Raw genomic sequence first — 18,975 nt, forward strand, 5'->3', positions numbered from 1 at the left:
GATAAGCAGTTGTGACAAGAAAGATTTCCTCTCTGGTCGCATGACTGGGCAATTGTTTGCAAAAGAAGATATTCTCTTTAATGGAATCCCCGTCAACATACCTGACATTGGTTATAAGCTGGCAGTGTCCGCTAATATCTGTGGAATCATCAATACGCAGGGCAAAATTTTCCACTCATTTCTAATTTCTCTTGAAACACCTGTTCATTAACAACTGACATTTCATCAATAATTGTATTATCATAAAGGGGAACATTGCCTTTTCCTTCGGCAGCATCTGCTCCCAATATTACTCCCACAATACTTTTCATGCCGGCAGAATTAGGCTTTTGGCAATAGTGTGCGGCTTCTTCAATTTCGCTCCGTGCTCAGCCACTAGGCAACTCACCTCTTGCGCATTATCTGAGACCCACACATACTCCATCATACTGAAGTGGTGTATCATGGGATTGCCCAGGCTTGACCAAGTTGCTGGTTTAAGTTTTAAAAGTGTTTGCAGTTAAAAAAAAAGACACTACAGCAGATGTAGTAGAGAATGTGACTTTTCTTCAGGCCAAGAAGCTGATGACTGGCCTGTGATTTAGGCCATAATAAGCTTAGGAACGTGACATTCAAGGCCAGGCTAAGATATGCAGATGACTGGACAATGTAGTAAATCAAAAGAATAGATAAGACAAAGCTCATGATTCACTCAGCTGTGGGTGTTATTTTTGCTAAAGGTCAAGTCATTCCATGATTATTTTGTAAACTCATTGATAATCGCGGACATATCGAACTAGACGTTCAAGGTAAGAGCGTTGTGAGTTAATAGTAAGGTATCATGAAGATGGTATAAATAACTGACGGAAATTGTATATCTTTGAATTGTCTTCTAGAGCATCCTCAGAGAGTATTTCCCCTGTATGCACACTTATATTGAATAAGCTGCTAAAATGCTGCTTGATTTGCTTACAGCTGATTCTGTGTCAAGTGTCTTTAGATATTCCACAACAAAACGTTGATTTTGCTTTAAGTTTTGTTCTCTCAGGCACTTGTAGTATTGTGTATCCTTGCTGGCAAGCGAATGCTGTTTTGTTTTCAATTGGCACTTCAATTTACTTAGCACCATGGTAGCATTTGAGAGCTTCTCCATGCAAGTTAGGCTTTCTGGAACAGGACAAGAGGCATCATCCGTCCACGAAATCCCAAAGGCCGAGTAGCTGTCACTGTACTGTCTGTGCACAAACCTCGTCTTTATGTCGAGGTTCTGTTGTTTCAGCCACATTTGAATCAGAGCGGGATTCTTCACTTCTATTCTTCAAGAGCTTATCCATGACTGTATATATCATATACTAAATGTGAATCTTGATCCGGCAGTGTTTCCCTTATTTGTGATTGTGTTTTGTGTTGTCTCGTTTCATACTAAAACATGCGAATACCATTTTTCAGTTACCATGGGTGACTACACAAATTGTATTGTGGTTGATCTTGATTTTGCAGCAGTTTTGTCCACGTGCAATGATTTTTTAAAAGGAAACCGAATAAAGCTACTTCTGGTGGTGTCGGATTGCCACTCCGCTCAAATTACTTACCTGGAAATCCAGGCAATCCTGGGAGTCAGGCCTGGCGGGGTGGGTATTGGTGAGATTTTTAAAAATTCATTCATGGGATATGGGCATCGCTGGCTAGGCCAACATTTATTGCCCATCCCCCCTTGGGGGGAGTTCAATGGAGGGTCTGGGTGGGTAAGTCCTATGGCTACCCAAAAGCTAGAAGTGGATTTAAATCGCATTTTCGGCTGGTTCCCAGTGCAAGGCAATTGCCCATCAGAAGTTTGAACTTCCCAGGCAATTGATGTGCAATCCTTAACTGGAACCTGAGGGAGGTTCCCCAGCACATCTTTGGGTACCCCTCCAGATACACTGCCCTGCAGCTCAGAGGTTTTTGAGCTTGAAAGTTTTTTTATTTTAAATACATGTTTCAATGTCATTTCGGGGCGAGAAAGGCAGTGAGGGAGAACAAGAATTCAGAGCCATAAAAGCAGAAGACAGAGTGAGTGTTTGGGGCGATGAAAACTACAAGAGAAAGCGAGAGTTTGGGGCTATAAAGGTGGCGAGAGAGAGTGAGCGAGGGTTCGGGGCTATAAAAGTGTGGAGAGCGAGTGAGAGTTTGGGGCTATAAAAGTGGTGAGACAGAGCGAGAGTTCAGGGCTATAAAAGCGGCGAGAGTGAGCAAGTGAGAGTTTGGGGCTATAAAAGTGGCAAGCCAGAGTTCAAGGCCATAACAGCAGTGATAAAGAGCCAGAGTTCAGGGTTCTCTCCGATTAGCCTCTGATTTCATGGCACACTTGAATAACATTCACGGCACATGGGTTAGGGACTGCTGCCACACATGAACTTAATTAGCAGTACATAATTTCCTGCTCTCCCTTCAGGTTCAATGATCCAGTTAATTAACGAGACCTCAGATTTATGATTATCGGTTTGAATGGATTGGATCACCATCATAGTCAATCATCTTTATGTAATCCCACTGGCAGCCATTACAAGATCATGCAGATACTGAACCAAGGAATGTCACTTAATCACGTGGCAAAATTGTGGGACTAAAAATCTGGTCAAACAGATTCCCTGCTTCCTCCTCCTTACCTCAGCAACCTTGGGCTGCACAGCCGATGCGTAGTAGTTGGCCACGATGCAGGCACGAAGTTTGTCCATCATCCTTCTGGCCTCGTTCAGGCGCTTTAGGAACAAGCAAATATTCAATCATTTATTGTAAAGCAACTGTTTAGAAATGTCCTCATCTGCAAATGATATGAATCCTAAAAGAACACAATGTACAGAAATTATAAAGTTACTAGATCTCCTGTTAGATCTCACTGCATCAAACAGAAGAAGTAGGAGTTGAAGGAAGCAATTAGGCGCTTTTAGTGTCCTTTGCCATTCAACAAAATCATGACTGATCTTCCACCTCAACTCTACTTTCTCGCATTATCCCCATTTCCCTTAATACCCAAGAATCTATCAACCTCTACCTTGAACATACTCAACAACTGAGTGCTCACAGCTCTTTGGGATAGAGAATTCCAAAAGTTCACAATTCTCTGAGGGAAGAAATTTCTCTTTATCTCAGCACCAAATGGTTGACCCATTATTCTAAGAAGTGACACCTTGTTCTAGATTCCCCAGCCACAGGAAACATTTTCTCACCATCTACCCTGTCAAAAAATGTATATGTGCCAATTAGATCACCTCTCACTCTTCTAAACTCCAGGGAATAAAGGCCTACTCAATCTCTCCTCTTGCCAGGAACCAGTCTAGTGAACCTTCATGGCACTCACTCTAGGGCAAGTGTATCTTTACTTAGGTAAGGAGAACTGCACACAGTACTCTGGATGTGATCTCACCAATATCCCATAGTCATGCTTCTTTACCCTAATCCCTTGACAATAAAGCTAACACACCATGTGCCTTCCTAATTGCTTGCTGTATCTGTGTGTTAGCTTTCTATGATTCATGTACATGGACACCCAGGTACCTCTGAATGTGAACATTTCCCAGTCTTTCACCATTCAAAAAATATCCTGACTTTTTATTTTTTCTATCACACTTTGCCAGATTGTAACCTATCTTTAATTCTTTCCCACTCACCCAAGATGTCTAAAATTCCTCTGCAGCCTATTTGTATCCTCCTAATCAGTTATTTTCTCATATAACTTTGTATTGTCAGCAAACTTGGATATGTTACATTCAGTCCCCTCATCAAACTCATTAAAATTGATTGTAAGTAGCTGAGGCCCAAGGACTGATCTTTGCAATATCTTGCTAGTTTCAGTCCATCAATCCAAACATATCCAAGTTATTCCTACTCTGTTTTCTATCCATTAACCAATCCTCAATGCATGGCAATATATTGCCCGTTTCCATGAGTCCACATTCAGTGTCATAATTTCCTGTGTGGTGCCTTATCAAATGCTTTTTGAAAATCCAAAGAAACTTGATCCACTGGTTCTCCTTTATCCATGTTCATAAGATCACAAGAAATAGGGGCAGAAGTAGGCTTTTCGGCCTATCAAGCTTCCTTCGTCATTCAATAAGATCATGGCTGATCAGACTGTGGCCTTAACTCCACTTTTTTGCCTGTCCCTCATAATCCTTAACTCCCTTGTCGATCAAAAATCTGCCTACCCAGCCCCCACTGCTTTCTGTGGAACAGAATTCCAAAGACTAGCAAGTCTCACAGAAACCTCTTATTTTTAAACTGTGCCCCCTATTTCTAAATTCCACCACGAGGGGAAACATCCTCTCAGCATCTACCTTGTCAAGCCCTCTCAGAATCTTAAGTAATTCAATATGATCACACCTCATTCTTCTAAACTCTAATAAGTATAGGCCCAATCTGCTCAACCTTTCCTTTCATCCCAGGTATTCACCCTTGAAGGCTTCCCAGAGGTCCCTCGTTCAAAAGCACTCAGTGCCTGATCGAGGGACCTGGCATTGGGAAGGAGGGGCCTGCTGCGACCCACACCCCTGCCCTTGCTGCTGACCACCCACCCCTGCAACCCCCACCCTGTGATCCCCAAATCGTCATCACTCATCCATAACCTGGCTCTCTCAGCGATCCTGGGCCTAGGGAGGGTGCATTACTGACAGCAGTCACCCTCTCCCCGCTGGCACCACCGAGCAATGCAAAGCAGCCTGCCCCTAATTGGCTGGCAGCTCTCAACCTGCGGGGCTTCCAACCCTGGGGTCCTTGATCCCAGGAAAGGCCTGCAGCTGTCCAGTTAAGAGCCTGATTTGCACTTAATGCAGCTGTTCTTCTCGAAAAGAGGCAACACGGGGCTCTGGCCAGCTCTCCAGCAGGCAGTCGAGAACCCCATTGCCTGCATTAAATTCCACACAAGATATTAGTTTAATATCTCTGCCATTTCCCTATTATAATTTCACCAGTCGCTCCCTCTAATGGGCCCACATTTATTTTCACTAACCTATTCCTGTTTACTTATCTATGGAAATGTTTACAATCGGTTTTAGGTCTCTTGCTAGTCTACTCTCATATTCTCTTTTCTCTTTCCATAACAATTTCATGGTTCCTCCTTTGTTGAATTCCGAAACTGAACCGATCCTCAGATTTACCACTCTTTTTGGCAACAAAATAAGCAGCTTCCTTTGATCTAATTCTATCTTTAGCTCCTCTCATTAGCCACTGTTGGACCACTTTTTCTGGAGGCTTTTGTGTCTTAAATGAATAAATATTTGTTGTAAATTAAGTACTAATTTTTCAGATACTAGCCATTGCTTGTCTATTGTCATATCCTTTAATGCAGTTCCCAACTTGTCCTTGGCTAGAATATTGCCGTCAGCATGTCCCAACGTCATCATGCGTCATTTAGATGTTTCGTTCAGCGGAGGCCCGCCAAACTGTCAACGGCCTATTAAGACCATTAAAAACCAATTAAACTTGTCAGCAATGCTGCCCGTCCAACCTTAAGGTTGGCGGGCACGCGGAGAGCCCAAGCGGCCTTCGCGATATTCAGGAAACTTCATCCACGGGTGGGATGAGGTTTCCTGAAGGTTTTATAAAATAATGAATTAAATTTGCAACAATTCACAAACATGTCCCAACTCGTGTGGCACTGTCACATGATGGGACGTGTTTAAACAACTTTCTTCATCCTTTATTAAAAAATTTTACTATCAACTTAAATCTCCCTGAGGCAGCTCCATGCCTTAGGGAGATTGCTGCACTCTTTCGCGCACATGATCCTCCCTCCTCCCCCACCTGTACAAGTAGTGCTGAGCGCTACCGGCCATGCATCGCGCTACCGGCCGTGCATCGCGCTGGGCAGGCCTTAATTGGCTAGCTCACTTAAAATGGCGGCATACAGCCAATTGCGGGTGGCAATCGGCTCCGTGTCCACCCTCCACCCGCTCCCGTCCAGCACGCCCGACATAGGTGAGATATAGTTACAGCCCTATGTAGTTCACTTAGTCGGATGCTGCACTGTTTTATTACAAAAGTAACCAATAGAAGCATAACTTCATAGGATATCAGCTGAGCAGCAATGTTAATGTCACTGGTGATGAGCACAACTGATGCCTTTACCTGGTCTATGATCTCAATCTCGTGCTCTTTGTTCCTCATCTCCATTGAAAACTGTTCCTTGATAATAACTTCAATCTTCTGCAGAGTGGCTTCACGTGCTACATGAGAAATAGAACGGATAACTCAACAGACTGCAAACATTAGAATTAATAGAAACCTGATCTCAGAAACCATGAGGCTAACGTTCACAAACCACATGAAGTCGTTGGTTCAGCTTTCACTAAATAGGAGTGAGAATCACTGAACTTTTGCTTAACAAAAGATTCAAGGAATGAAAACAGAAAATGCTGGAGATATCAGCAGGTCAAGGCAGCATCTGTGGCGAGGAAAACAAAAGTCAACATTGCAGCTCGTTGACCTAGGTGAAATAAGATCATTAGCATTTAACATCAACTCTCCTACTGCTCTCTCCACAGATGCTGCCTGACATGCTAAGTATTTCTAGTAGTCTTTATTTTTACTTCAGATTTTTAGTATCTGCAGTATTTTGCTTTTGCATTAGAGGTTCAAGGAATTCACATGTGATTCACTGAACTAAGTTCTTCCCCTTACACAAAATATAGGCTATGCCATTCATGAGACTATAAGTCCTGGGCATAATGCTGCTGGACAAATATCAGGTTCTCAACACTCTCAACAGATTCTTAAACACTCACTGAGATCCTTTCTAGACTTTGTAACACAGGCAAGTCTCATTGATTTTCCACAGGATATATGTTTGCACCTCTCTTGAAGAAGAAAACTTGAGATTGCCAGAGGATTTAGGGAAGTTAGTGGACTGGGCAAATGTGTGACAGATACAGTTCAATGATGCAAAATGCAAAGTAGAATACACTGATTGAAAAAAAGGAGAGATTTATTCTTTTTCACATTTGTAAGTTTGTGAAATAATCACGTTCTGTGTTTTGTGCCTTCAGAATTTTCAAATTAACATCAAAATTTCATCTGTTTGTGTGCTCTTCATGAACTGCCACCCAAAGGTTTTATGTCTCAAGACTTTATTTCACCAGCCATGCCTGCTTGTTGTTTCCCTCAAGCCAATTCAATCGAATCCCCTAATCAGGTGCCAGCTGATAAAACCCTCTGTACGCATTATTCTCTATACAACTCCTCTAAACCAGTCAATCAATTAAAATAACAGCCTGTAATCAGTTCCGAGTATATTACGCTCTACATAAATCATCCAAACCCGTCAGCTGAAATTACAACTTGTAGCTCACTCATAGGTATTACTATTCTATACATAAATCATCTGAACACTCAATTAATCTCTGTAACTCACTTCTATATAGGGTTGTCAATCCTCTAGGATTGTGCTGGAGTCTACAGGAATGAAAGATCAATCTCCAGCACACTGCTACAAGCAACAAGGGAGAAAAATCATAGGGCTATTCCCCATTTTCTTTGAACATTTTTTATTTATTCAATATAAGAATATTGCAATGAGAAAAACATGGCTGTTTAACTGGTTGGGAGAGTTAGAGGCAGGAAGTCATGTGATGAAATTTCCAGGAATACATCTGATCAGAGTTGACAGCCTCACCCTCCCATGTATTGGTTATTCTATATATTAAAGTGTTAACCGCTTTAATTAGATTCTGGCCTGCAACTCATTCTGAGGTAGTGCCTTTCCATCTCTGTAAGCTCATCCAGTCAGACAATTCTTCAAGATCTCTGCACTCCTTCAATTCTGATCTCTCGAGCATCCCTGATTTTAAACTGCTCCATCACTGGCGGCCATGCCTTCATCTGCCAAAGCCCTAAAATCTGGAATTCCCTTGCTAAATCTTTCCGCCTCTCTACCTCTTTTAAACTCTCCTTCAAACCTGCCTCTTTGACCAAGTTTTTGGTCATCTGTCCTAATATCTCTTATGTGGTTCAGTGTCAAACTTTGTATCACGCTGCTGTGAAATGCCTTAGGGCATTTTGCTCTGTTAAAGGTGATATATAAATGCAAGTTGATGTTGCTGTAGTAATTATTCTGACTTCCTGGACTAAAGGTGTATTTGCTATATTAGACATTTTATCATCAGTTAGGTATGTGGATTTTTTTGAAGTATGTTTTGAAAAAGTTGCCAAAATAAAAGAGGAAAATTACATTTTATTTATTAGATGGGATACAGAGAAAAAAGGTATTAGATGCACATCACTCGCTGACACATTAAAAAAAACTATTTGGACTGGACTTATCAAAAGACAGGAAACTGATGCAATGCAGAACAATAGCTGCAACTCTGAAGTATACTTGTGGTGGGTGTCACAGTTTATTTCATAATTGGTATTGCCAGACTGCTTTACCCTGCATTCCCACTTGGAAGAATTCAAGTCAGGATACATGGGCTGTACATTATAGAACTGACCTTCAAAAGGAAATCTCTCTCCTATTGACTCCCACCATGCCACTTGGCAGACAGCTTGTTTGTAACTCTTCGCCAGAGACACTTCTTAACTAGCTGTGTAACTTCTGTCATTCATTGATGAAGGACTGAGACTGTAACATCAACATTGTAGGTATTTCACCTGCAATGTTCCAGACAAGTTAACACTTCCCTAAAGGTTATAAGGGAATTACATTTGTGAAAGGGAAGACTCTGCCCTTGTAAAGCACATTATTCACAGGAAGGCTGAACTCTAGCCACCAACTTTTATAGGCCTGAAGGTTTGAAAAGAGCTGTCCTTAGTGCAGTTGCCTCTTTGGTGGGTAAGTTCTAAATCAGAGCACCAAGATGTTCGTCATCAGCAACTGGAGGTATCTGCAAATTAACAGAAGGTAAATCTTGCATATAATAATAAGATAAAAGCAAAATACTGTGGATGCTGGAAATCTGAAACACCTCTGAACCTTGTATGTGTTGTTCTCAATAGATCATGGGACATACACATGAGACCAACAAAGACAAAAAGCTTGGTCACTTCTGACTCAGCAGACTGAATTATCTCCCACGATTCACACAAGTGCAGTCACTTGCTTAGGTAAATGCAGCAGCAATCTCTCACACTGCAATATCCCACAAACTGCAGCAGGAATAGCAAGGAACAGCAAGACGAGCTGAAGGTGCTGTGACAATGAATTCACATCCCAGCATGAGCCAGCATCTTCAGTTTCAGCTGTGGCTCAGAAACAACTCACCTTTGAATCAGAAGGTTGTGGGTTGTCACCCAAACACAAAAAGCAGGCTGACACTCAGTGCAATACTGAGGGAATACTGCACTATCGGTGATGCTTTCGGGTATTAGATGTTAAACTGAGAGCCCATCTGACCTCTCAGGTGGTTGTAGCACTATTCGAAGAAAAGCAAAGGAGTTCTTCCTTGTGTCCTGGCCAACATTTATCCCTCAATTAAAATTACAAAAAACAGATTATCTGGTCATTATCACATTCCTATTTGTGGGAGCTTACTGTATACAAATTAATTGCCGGATTTCCTGCACTTTGGGATGCCCTGAGGTCACAACAGGAGTAACAGAAATGCATGTTCTTTATTCAAGGAAATAATTAAGGAAGCAATTAAATGGAAATAATCAGGTAAACAAAAATCGTATGAGAGAGAAGGTTAACCAGGTGATGATGGACAGGACACTGGAACATGGGGCAGAATCTTGTTGAGATATCAGGGGTCTGGCCTGCCTGCTGGAGAGCCAGCGAGAGACTCACGCAGGCACTTTTTGGGAAGGCCCACCGAACCACAAACCAATCAGGCAGTGGCGAGGCTACCAGCAGGCCTTCCCCGGAATCAAGACTCCGGTGGTGAAATCTCGGCTACTGAGAGCTGCTAGCCAATCAGAGCAGCTCTTGCTCAGCAGCATCACAGGGGAGGCCGTGGCTGCTGCAGGAAAAACACCTACTTGAGGCCCAGGATCATGCAGCAAATCAGGCAACAGGTAAGTAATGTGGGGGTTGCACAGAGAGGGGAGTGGGGAGCGGGTCACAGCTCTGTACAGGGTGGCTTTCGGCGGGTCCCCCTTCCCAATGTTGAGCGCCTCAATCAGGCCAAAGCCAACTCCACCCAAGCCGGAGGTGACAAGCTGGCCACACGATTTTAGCTGCCGTGCATGTCGCATGGTGACAGGGCCACCTGCAGCAGGGTTAATACCTGCAACGGTGGGGTGAGGCCCTTAAGTAGTCATTAATCGGTCACTTAAGGGCCTCATTTGGCAGCGGGACAGGAAGGTTGACCATGGACCTTCCCGTTCAGAACTTAATTCTGGCGATCAAGCAGGCTGCTTTGTCCTGCATCTTTTTGAATTACCTTGGTGCACGCTGATGTTTCAGGTTATTCCTAAAGCTTATCACATAACGAATGGCAACAGTATTTTGGGTTTTATGAACAGGGGCACAGAATAAAACTGCAAAGAGGAAATAATAAATTTCTACAAAACACCGTTAAATCCTCAGTGGTGTGTGCAGTTTTAAGCACCTCCATTGCAGAAACAAAGTTAACACCATAGAGAGATGATCTAGATTCGCCAGGATAATTCTGGAGTGAAATATGCGAAGATCTGAGATACTGGGGGTATTTCTGATAGAAGGCTAAGAGGAGATTTAACTGAGCTTTTTTAAAATTATAAAGCATATAATATTATAAAATTATGATAGAGTGACTAAGGCTGGGGAGTCTGTGACAAAGGATCGTTAATTTGAGGTTTCCACAAACAGAGTGAGAGGTGAAGTTCAGAGAAAATACTTTCCATGTAAAGTTGTTGGAGCAGGGAATGTTTAACCACAAGGAGTGTTCGAGGCAGAAACTACTGCATCTTTTAAGGGAAAACTGGTTAAATATCTGGAGCAGGGGAAAATACAAGGCAAAGGAAAGGAAGCCAGGGAGTACAATTAGTTTTGGGTTGTCCTAGCGAAGAGCCAACACTGGTTGAAGCGTTTTAAGCATCTATAGTTCTGCTGTTCTAAATTCAGCTCAATGATTGGAATTTACAAGTATTTAGATTGTAAGAGAAAAGGAAGACTGAGGAAAGTGAGAGGTTCCACAGTCCTGAGCTCCTGTGAAAGGATGGGTTAGAGTAGGAGACAGAAGAACGTATTCACTTCAACACAATGAGATTACAAAGAAGAGGAAGAGCACATAGGCTATTTACAACTGAGAAGGAGCTAGAATCTAAACTAGCTGTATTAATAAAATAAGAGAATCATGAAAGGTTGCTATGGAGGGAAAGAAGTTTGAGAGATGGATCATCCATCAGTCTGGGAGTTATGATTTTTGGTGCTGGGAAGATTTCCACTTTAAGTCTTTAGTCCAGTCCACCATCTCTGCTCATTTCATCATGCTCCTCAGTCCCATCCTTCTCCAGAAATGTCTCTCAGGCCCCCATTTACACTACTGCCTCAACATCCTTCCCTATTACTCAACTCAATTGGCCATTTGGGTGGAAAGATTCCCCTGATTTTCTTTCTTACTCCGAAATTCCTCACCATTTACAATTTCAATCACTGCTGGTCCACTCCACCTTTACCAATTATAAGTAACTATAATATCAACAAAAATTCAGGTGTGTCACATCAGCCTGGCATAATGTTAGGACATCATTTTGGACATAGGGGATCAAAGAAGGGAGTTTGCAAATTCTAACAGGGACACTGTCACTCTATAGTCACTGGAAAGTCAATAGTTTGTGCATCATTTAAAGAAAGTACTGGAAGCATATGGTTTCCAGTCCCCTATTATGATGTCATTTTCATGTTACACTTTTCCCACTCGAATAACATCAGTTGATGATTAGAGAGGTACAATTGCCCTCAGCCCGCTTCCACAGATAATTGGTTTCCACTCTAGTGCACTATGTAATGATCCTGCTGGAAATTACGTGTGGGAATGCCAAGTAGGAAGGGCATTGAGCTCGGATGTGATGCCCTCCAAGTTGGATATCTTGCCAATACATTTCATGCGTGAAGAATGGACACCTGGACTTCAGCCCACCATGAGAAAATCAAGCAGCAAATGACACCTTTCCAGAAAGGCCATTTTGTTTTTCTTTGTTAGTTCACTGAAACTTCCACTGAAGTGTGAGCACAAAATGGCAAAATGTGAGCATTTCCTTTCTGATGTTCTTTTTATTTGTTCATGAGATGTGGGTGCACTGGCTAGGCCAGCATTTATTGCCCTGCCCTAACTGCGCTTGTTCAGATAGCATTTAAGAGTCAACCACTTTGCTGTGGGTCTGGAGTCACATGTAGGCCAGACCAGGTAAGGGCGTTAGTTCAGAACATTAGTGAACCAGATGGGTTTTTACAACAATCAGCAATGGTTTCATGGTCATCATCAATCTTTTAATTCCATCATCAGACTTTTAATTCCAGAGGTAATAAAATGGTAATAAATTGCTCTTCCTCACCTGAATGTTCAATCGTTTTATATCGTTTTTCCTGATGACAGACCGAGATATCCTCATAGTCTGGGTCTTTGTCCTCGATTTTTCTTTTCATGCCTGACATCTTCACAAAAAGCTGAGGATATCTTTGTTCTATAATGAAAAGTTGAGTCTTTCAGATCAATTACTTAAGATACATTAACAAACAGGCTGTGCACAGGCTGCAAACACACCAGTGACAGAAGCAAGGATGTCACAAATCCCCTAAGTTAAAGGCAGCTGGGTTTCCGGGAGGTTCCATGATAGCCACTGAGTTTCCATGTACAAGTGTACCATGGCACTGAGCAAGAAGGCATCAGGAACTCCTTTAATCATAAGCACCTAGTCTCAGCCAGCTAATGAATATATAAAGAATTTGCTTTAATATAACACCTTTCACAACTTCAGGACATGCCGAAGCACTTTACAGCTCGTGAAGTATTCTTTTTTGAATTGTAGTCACTGTTGCAAATAGGAAACGCAACTGCCAATTTGTATACAGTAAGGTCCCACAAAAAGCAATGAGATAAATGACCATATCTGTTTATAGCAATGTTGGTTGATGGATAAATATTGATCTAGAATACCAGGGAGAACTCCCCTGTTCTTCATACAATGTCATGAGATCTTATGCATCCACCAAGAGGGCAGGTGGGTCCTTAGTTTAACGTCTCATCTGGACAGGGCAGTACTGTACTCTCAGTACTGCAGTGGAGCATCAGCCTAGATTAAGTGCTCATGTTTCTGGTTTGGGACTTGAACCCAAATCCTTCTGACTTACACTACTGCCCGATATTGTAGTATATAATGTATGATAGACACATATTCACGGGTCCTCTCTGCTAATAAACAGACAAAAAAGTGTTAACGTGCTGTCAGAGACCCCGGAAAAGAGAACCAAACCTGGAATAACAGCAGCACTAGTAATTCATCCTTAACTCAGCATAGATCAGGTGCTGAACCAGCGCCAACTGTTTGGACTGTACAACTCAGTTACATGCTTGCTTTAACAACAAGGCTACACATAGGTTTCTAAAGCAATGTTTGCAACATAAATGCAGTATTGGAAAAGCAAGTTGCTCTGATTGCAATTTTAGATTACAAACAATCTTTAGACTCAAAGACGTTTACAGCACTGAAGGCCATTCGGCCCATCATGCCTGTGCCAGTCAACAAAGATCTGACTACACTAATCCCATTTTCCTTTGCCCATAGCCCTGGCAGCTATGACAATGCAATTGAATATCTAAATACTTCTTAAATGTTACAAGAGTTTCTGACTCAACCACCCTTCCAGGCAATGAGTGCCAGGCAGTGAGCTTTGTTTGTATTATGGTCCTAATATCTTAAGAGCATCATTACGACACCACCCCACCCCTCCTTATCCCCAGCACCACCCGCTCCCATTCTCCCTTATCCCCTCACTCTCAAACCCTCCCCTGTCAACCACTCCCCCTTAACACCCTCCCCTCCCCTTCCTCGTCCCCCTCCCCGTCCCCCACCCACCCCCACCCACCCCCACCCCATCTCACCCCTCCCTCACCACTTCACCTCATCCTGACCCCCTCTTATCCATTTACTTATCCATTCACCCTTACATCCACTCACCTATTCACCCTCACCCCACATCTACCCCCACCCCTCTCCCCTACTACCCTCAGACGCTCCACTATGCCCCTCATCCTCACCCGTTCTCCTCTCGCCCTCCTGCTCCCCCATCCCCATCCCTCCACCCCTCACACCCTCCCCTCCCCCCTTCCCCCTTCGCCACCCTTCTAAGCCCCCAATATCCCTTACCCCTCCACCTTCTCCCTCACCCCCTCCCCTCCTTGCCCACCTCCCCCAACCCCCTTACCACCACACCCACATTCCCGCTCACCCATCCTCTCCTGCTCGCCCCCGCTTCCCCACACCCCCTCTCCCTTAACCCCTCCCTACTCACTTCCTCCTCAAACCCCTCCCACCACCACCATCTCCCTAACTCCTCTCCCACCACCGCCATTTCCCTAACCCTCCTCCCATCAACCCCATCCCCTCACCACTCATCCCCTCACCCCCTCCCCATCTCCCCTCCTCCTGCCTCATTTCTACCTCCCTTCTCCCCCCTCCCACAACCCCCCTTGCCCCACCTAACCCCCTCCTCCCGAATCCCCTTCCCCCCTCACCTGTGTCCCCCGCCCCCATCCTCCCTCTCTCCCGTCTATGAAGCTATTAATGTATATAATGTTTTGAAAAGTATCTTTCTTTTAAAATAGAGGTTTAGTCGGTGGGTGTGTCTTAATTGGATTAAAGCCAGCTAGTCTGGTGTTTTGATATGTAAAGAGATAGCGTGCATTTGCATTTTTTGATTATAGCATTCAAGAACTGGAGTGAAAACTGATGCCTTTCTAGCAGCTACCAAGCAATATGTTTATGTTACTAATAAAGTTGGTACTCTGAAAGGGTTTTTGTTACATAGGTTTAGTTCAGAGGTTGTTGATACAATGAGAATTAACATTCAATGAGGCTGATAGGTATAACTTCAGTAGTTTTCAGGTGTGCAGACCAGAGGCAATGTGAGATGTAAAAGTAGCTGCAAGCCTCCAACTGGCTCCACAGGAACCAAGTGAAAGAACCTCATTTTGAATTTGTAAGATAAAAATGCTTTGTTCATTGGGTTTGGTTAAGTTTATGGGTTGCTGTTGCCTCAATGAAGATTAGTTTGGGAATTTGTTAAAAGTTATGATAGTAGTAATTTGTGGCCATGTGTATATCTATTTTAACCTGTGTAAATTAATAAAATGTTTCCTTTAGTTTAATGTAAAACCTTGAGAACCGGTGGTGAAAATTATAGGTTATGACAGTTGTTTAAAGTTTCCCTCTGGGATTTTTAAATAACTCCACTTTACCAACTGCACCGGTCATAACACATCTCCCTCTCTCCCACCCCGGTCTCTGCACTCCCACTCCCCTCTCCTTCCCTTGGTCCCTCACCCCACCTGAACTCTTACCCCTCCTCCCCAACCCCCTTACCCCTCCTCCCCAACCCCCTTACCACCACACCCACTTCCCCCTCTCTCCTCATTCCACCTCTACTCCCTTCTCTGCCCCCTTCCCTCACTGTTCCCTTATTCTCACTTGCCCTTCCCCCCACTGCCCATTCCCCACCCCCTCCATCACTCGCCCTCTCCCCCCACTCCCACCTCACCCATTTTCCCCACTCACTCCCCATCTCCCCCCAACTCCACTCTCACTCCCACTCTCTCTCCAACTCCCCCCTGCCCCCACTCTTTTCCCTCACTCAGCCCTCTACCCACTTCCCCCTCCCTCCTCTCCCCCACTCCCGCCTCATCCCTCCCAGCGCCCACTCCACATTCCCCCACCACCCCTCCCTCCCAACCTCCCCTCAGGCCCCCCTCCGCATTCATTCTCCCCACCCCCTCACTCCTCCCTCCCATTTACTTTCCTCCGCTCCCTGTTCCCCTTCATTCCCTTCGCATCCTCTCTACCCTCCTCCCCTCACTCCTCCCAACCCCCTCATTCCTCCCTCCGCCTTGCTCCCCCAAACTCCCTCACTCCCCCTACCCCCTCACTCCACCCTGCCCCTGCCCACCCTCACTCTCCCCTCAACCCATCACTCCCCTCACTCTCCCCTCAACCCATCACTCCCCTCCTCTCCCTTCCCCTTCACTCCCCTCCTCTCCCCATTCCCCCCACCCCCTTCACTCCATCTCCCCCTCCCACCTTCCTCCACTCACCCACCATTCCCCTCTCTCCTCACACTCTGCCGCTCTCTCCCACACCCTCTCTGTCCCGCACTCCCCCTCCCTCAACCCCCTCACTCCCCCTCCCTCAACCCCCTCACTCCCCCTCCCCCATCCCCCTCACTCCTTCATGCCACCTCCCCTTCATGCACCATCCCCTGCCCCACCCGACCCCCTCACTTTCCCCTCCCCACCTGACCCCCTCGCTTTCCCCAATCCCCGCCCCGCTTTCCCCAATCCCCGCCCCGCTTTCCCCAATCCCCGCCCCGCTTTCCCCAATCCCCGCCCCGCTTTCCCCAATCCCCAATCCCCGCCCCGCTTTCCCCAATCCCCAATCCCCGCCCCGCTTTCCCCAATCCCCGCCCCGCTTTCCCCAATCCCCGCCCCGCTTTCCCCAATCCCCAATCCCCGCCCCGCTTTCCCCAATCCCCGCCCCGCTTTCCCCAATCCCCAATTCCCCCCCCGCCCCCCCTCGCTTTCCCCAATCCCCTTCCCGCTTTCCCCAATCCCCTTCCCGCTTTCCCCAATCCCCTTCCCGCTTTCCCCAATCCCCGCCCCCGCTCGCTTTCCCCAATCCCCGCCCCCGCTCGCTTTCCCCAATCCCCAATCTCCGCTCGCTTTCCCCAATCCCCAATCCCCTCGCTCTCCCCGCCCCCTCGCTCCCCACCCCATCACCTCCTCACCCCCACCCTTCCCCCCAGTTCCTGCCCCTCCCCCGCTTCCCCTACTTCTCTACCCCCCCACCTACCCTCCCCCCCTTGCTCACCCCTACCCCCTCCCCTGACCCCTCTCACTCCACCCCCCCCACCCCCACCCCCACCATACCCCGCACTCCCTCTGCAACCCCTTCTCTCTAATCCCTCCCCCCCTCAGACTCTCCTCCTCCCCACTCTCCGGCCTGTACTTACTACCAGCCTTGGTCTCTCTTCCCGGGATCTCTCCCTCGCGCCCTCGGAGCCGCCGTTACCCGGGGCCGCTGAAAGCCTGAGGCCTCCTACCCGCGTGGAGCTACAGCTGCGGCGGAGGCAAAAGGACAGGGGATGGGGGACACCGGCCCGAGCCCGGAGCCCGGAGCCGCAGTGAGTTCCAGCCGCCTCCCGGCCTCCGCTCCCAGCGAGAGAGAGAGAGAGGAGAGAGCCGGAGCGAACAGCAGCAACAGGGGGAGTGAGAGGGGGAGGGAGAGGCTGGGGGCAATAAAGGGAGAGAAGGATAGAGGGAGATGGACTGAGAGAGAGAGAGAGAGAGAGTGTGTGTGTGTGAGAGAGAGAAAGGGATAGAGGGAGATAGAGAAAGGGTCAGAGAGAGAGAGAGAGAAGGGGATAATGGGATGGGGAGAGTAAGGGATAAAGGTAGATGGACAGAGAGCGAGAGGGGGATATTGATAAAGGAAGAGAGAGGGAAAGGGATTGGGGAGATGGACTGAGGGAGAAAGGGATAAAGAGCGAAAGGGATAGAGGGAGAAAGGGATAAAGAGCGAAAGGGATAGAGGGAGATGGACTGAGGGAGAAAGGAATAAAGAGCAAAAGGGATAGTGAGAGATGGGCTGAGAGAAAGGGATAAAAAGAGAGAGAGAGAGAGAGGGCAAGAGGGAGAGGGACTGACAGTGGAGTAGAAGGAGAGAGACCGAAATAGAGAGTGTAGAGGGAAAGGGAGATAGGGATAAATGAATAGAGACTGAGAGAGAGAAGACATAGAGAAGTTTGGGGTGGAGAGAGAGAAAGAGATCCAGAGGGCAAAGGTCATACTCCCCAGTTATGACAATGTCCCAAGGTCAAAGGGTGTGGGTCATTCTCCCCAGGTATTGCACCAGGTCACACAGTAATGGGCCTGCCTCCCCACGTAGTGCACTACCTGTAGCTCAAAGGGTGAAGGACTTGTTCCAGACGTCCCAGGTCAGAGGGTAATGATCATACTCCCAGTATTTAGTATTAAATCCCAGAAGGATGGGGGCCATGCTATCCACATTCCTATTGTATTTTCACCTCAAGGATAGGTAGGCTCTCATGGGAATGCACCATTCTCAGCTCCACATCAGAGGGTGCATGATGTACTGCCAGGCTCTGCTGTAACAAGACACTGCAAGTTGTACAAGAATAGCCTTTGGATTTTCACACCCCCTCTTTGCTTCCACACGATGAAGCTGTTGAGTTTGGAGCTCAATGGCCTGGCCATCATGTACACAATCGCTGATGCAAGGTTGTTTATAAAAATACATTGCACCACAGGCCACTAGATTTCATGGCTTGAGATGGGTAGAGGTTGAGGCACTTAATTTCTGAACAAAATGTGTGCATTACATCAGCATGAGTCTGCTAAACATCCTCCCTCTCCCCACACTTCTTCAATTTTACAACGCCACTCTTGTTTAACTTTCTGAATAATGGACGTGTCATCTCCCACCCACCACCCTCGCCATACTCACAAGGAATGTGGAAGTGCTCACCAACTCATCAGGAACAGGGAGAAATTCTTTCTGATGTTGAGCAAATGCATGATTTCATAACTGTTCCAATTGTGACACAAATATTCCTCCTGTCTCCACAAGTTCAAGCAATACCAAGCTGTACAATAACCACCTGCAGTTGGCAGGTCCAGGTATTTTCTTCCTGTGAACTTTCTCCCCATCTCACCCAAAATTCCGTATAAGCGGGTGGTGGATGGGGGAGGTGGGTGGGGGTAGGGGAGGGTGGAGGTGGGTGAGGGGGCAGAGTGGGAAGGGCCCTTTAGAAACAGCAGAACGGGGAGTTTGGTTGCTATGGTGGGTCCATAATTTATCAGGATGTACAGT

At 45.9% G+C, this 18,975-nt stretch overlaps 1 protein-coding gene across 3 annotated transcripts in view; it reads right to left on the reverse strand.

The window, feature by feature from the left end:
* The window catches only part of yeats2 (YEATS domain containing 2), a 135,040-nt gene extending 117,295 nt beyond the window's left edge, over nt 1-17,745 (reverse strand). For all 3 annotated transcript variants that reach the window (XM_041182852.1, XM_041182851.1, XM_041182850.1), the window contains exons 1-4: nt 17,096-17,745; nt 12,430-12,558; nt 6,085-6,182; nt 2,628-2,720 (exon numbers count right to left, since the gene is read on the reverse strand). In XM_041182852.1, the coding sequence (XP_041038786.1) occupies nt 2,628-2,720; nt 6,085-6,182; nt 12,430-12,529 (291 nt within the window). In that variant the 5' untranslated portion in view covers nt 12,530-12,558; nt 17,096-17,745. The remainder of the gene's footprint in view (nt 1-2,627; nt 2,721-6,084; nt 6,183-12,429; nt 12,559-17,095) is intronic.
* Nucleotides 17,746-18,975: the final 1,230 nt, after the last annotated feature.

This window comes from Carcharodon carcharias, chromosome 2 (assembly GCF_017639515.1).
Source record: "Carcharodon carcharias isolate sCarCar2 chromosome 2, sCarCar2.pri, whole genome shotgun sequence".
Taxonomy (NCBI): domain Eukaryota; kingdom Metazoa; phylum Chordata; class Chondrichthyes; order Lamniformes; family Lamnidae; genus Carcharodon; species Carcharodon carcharias.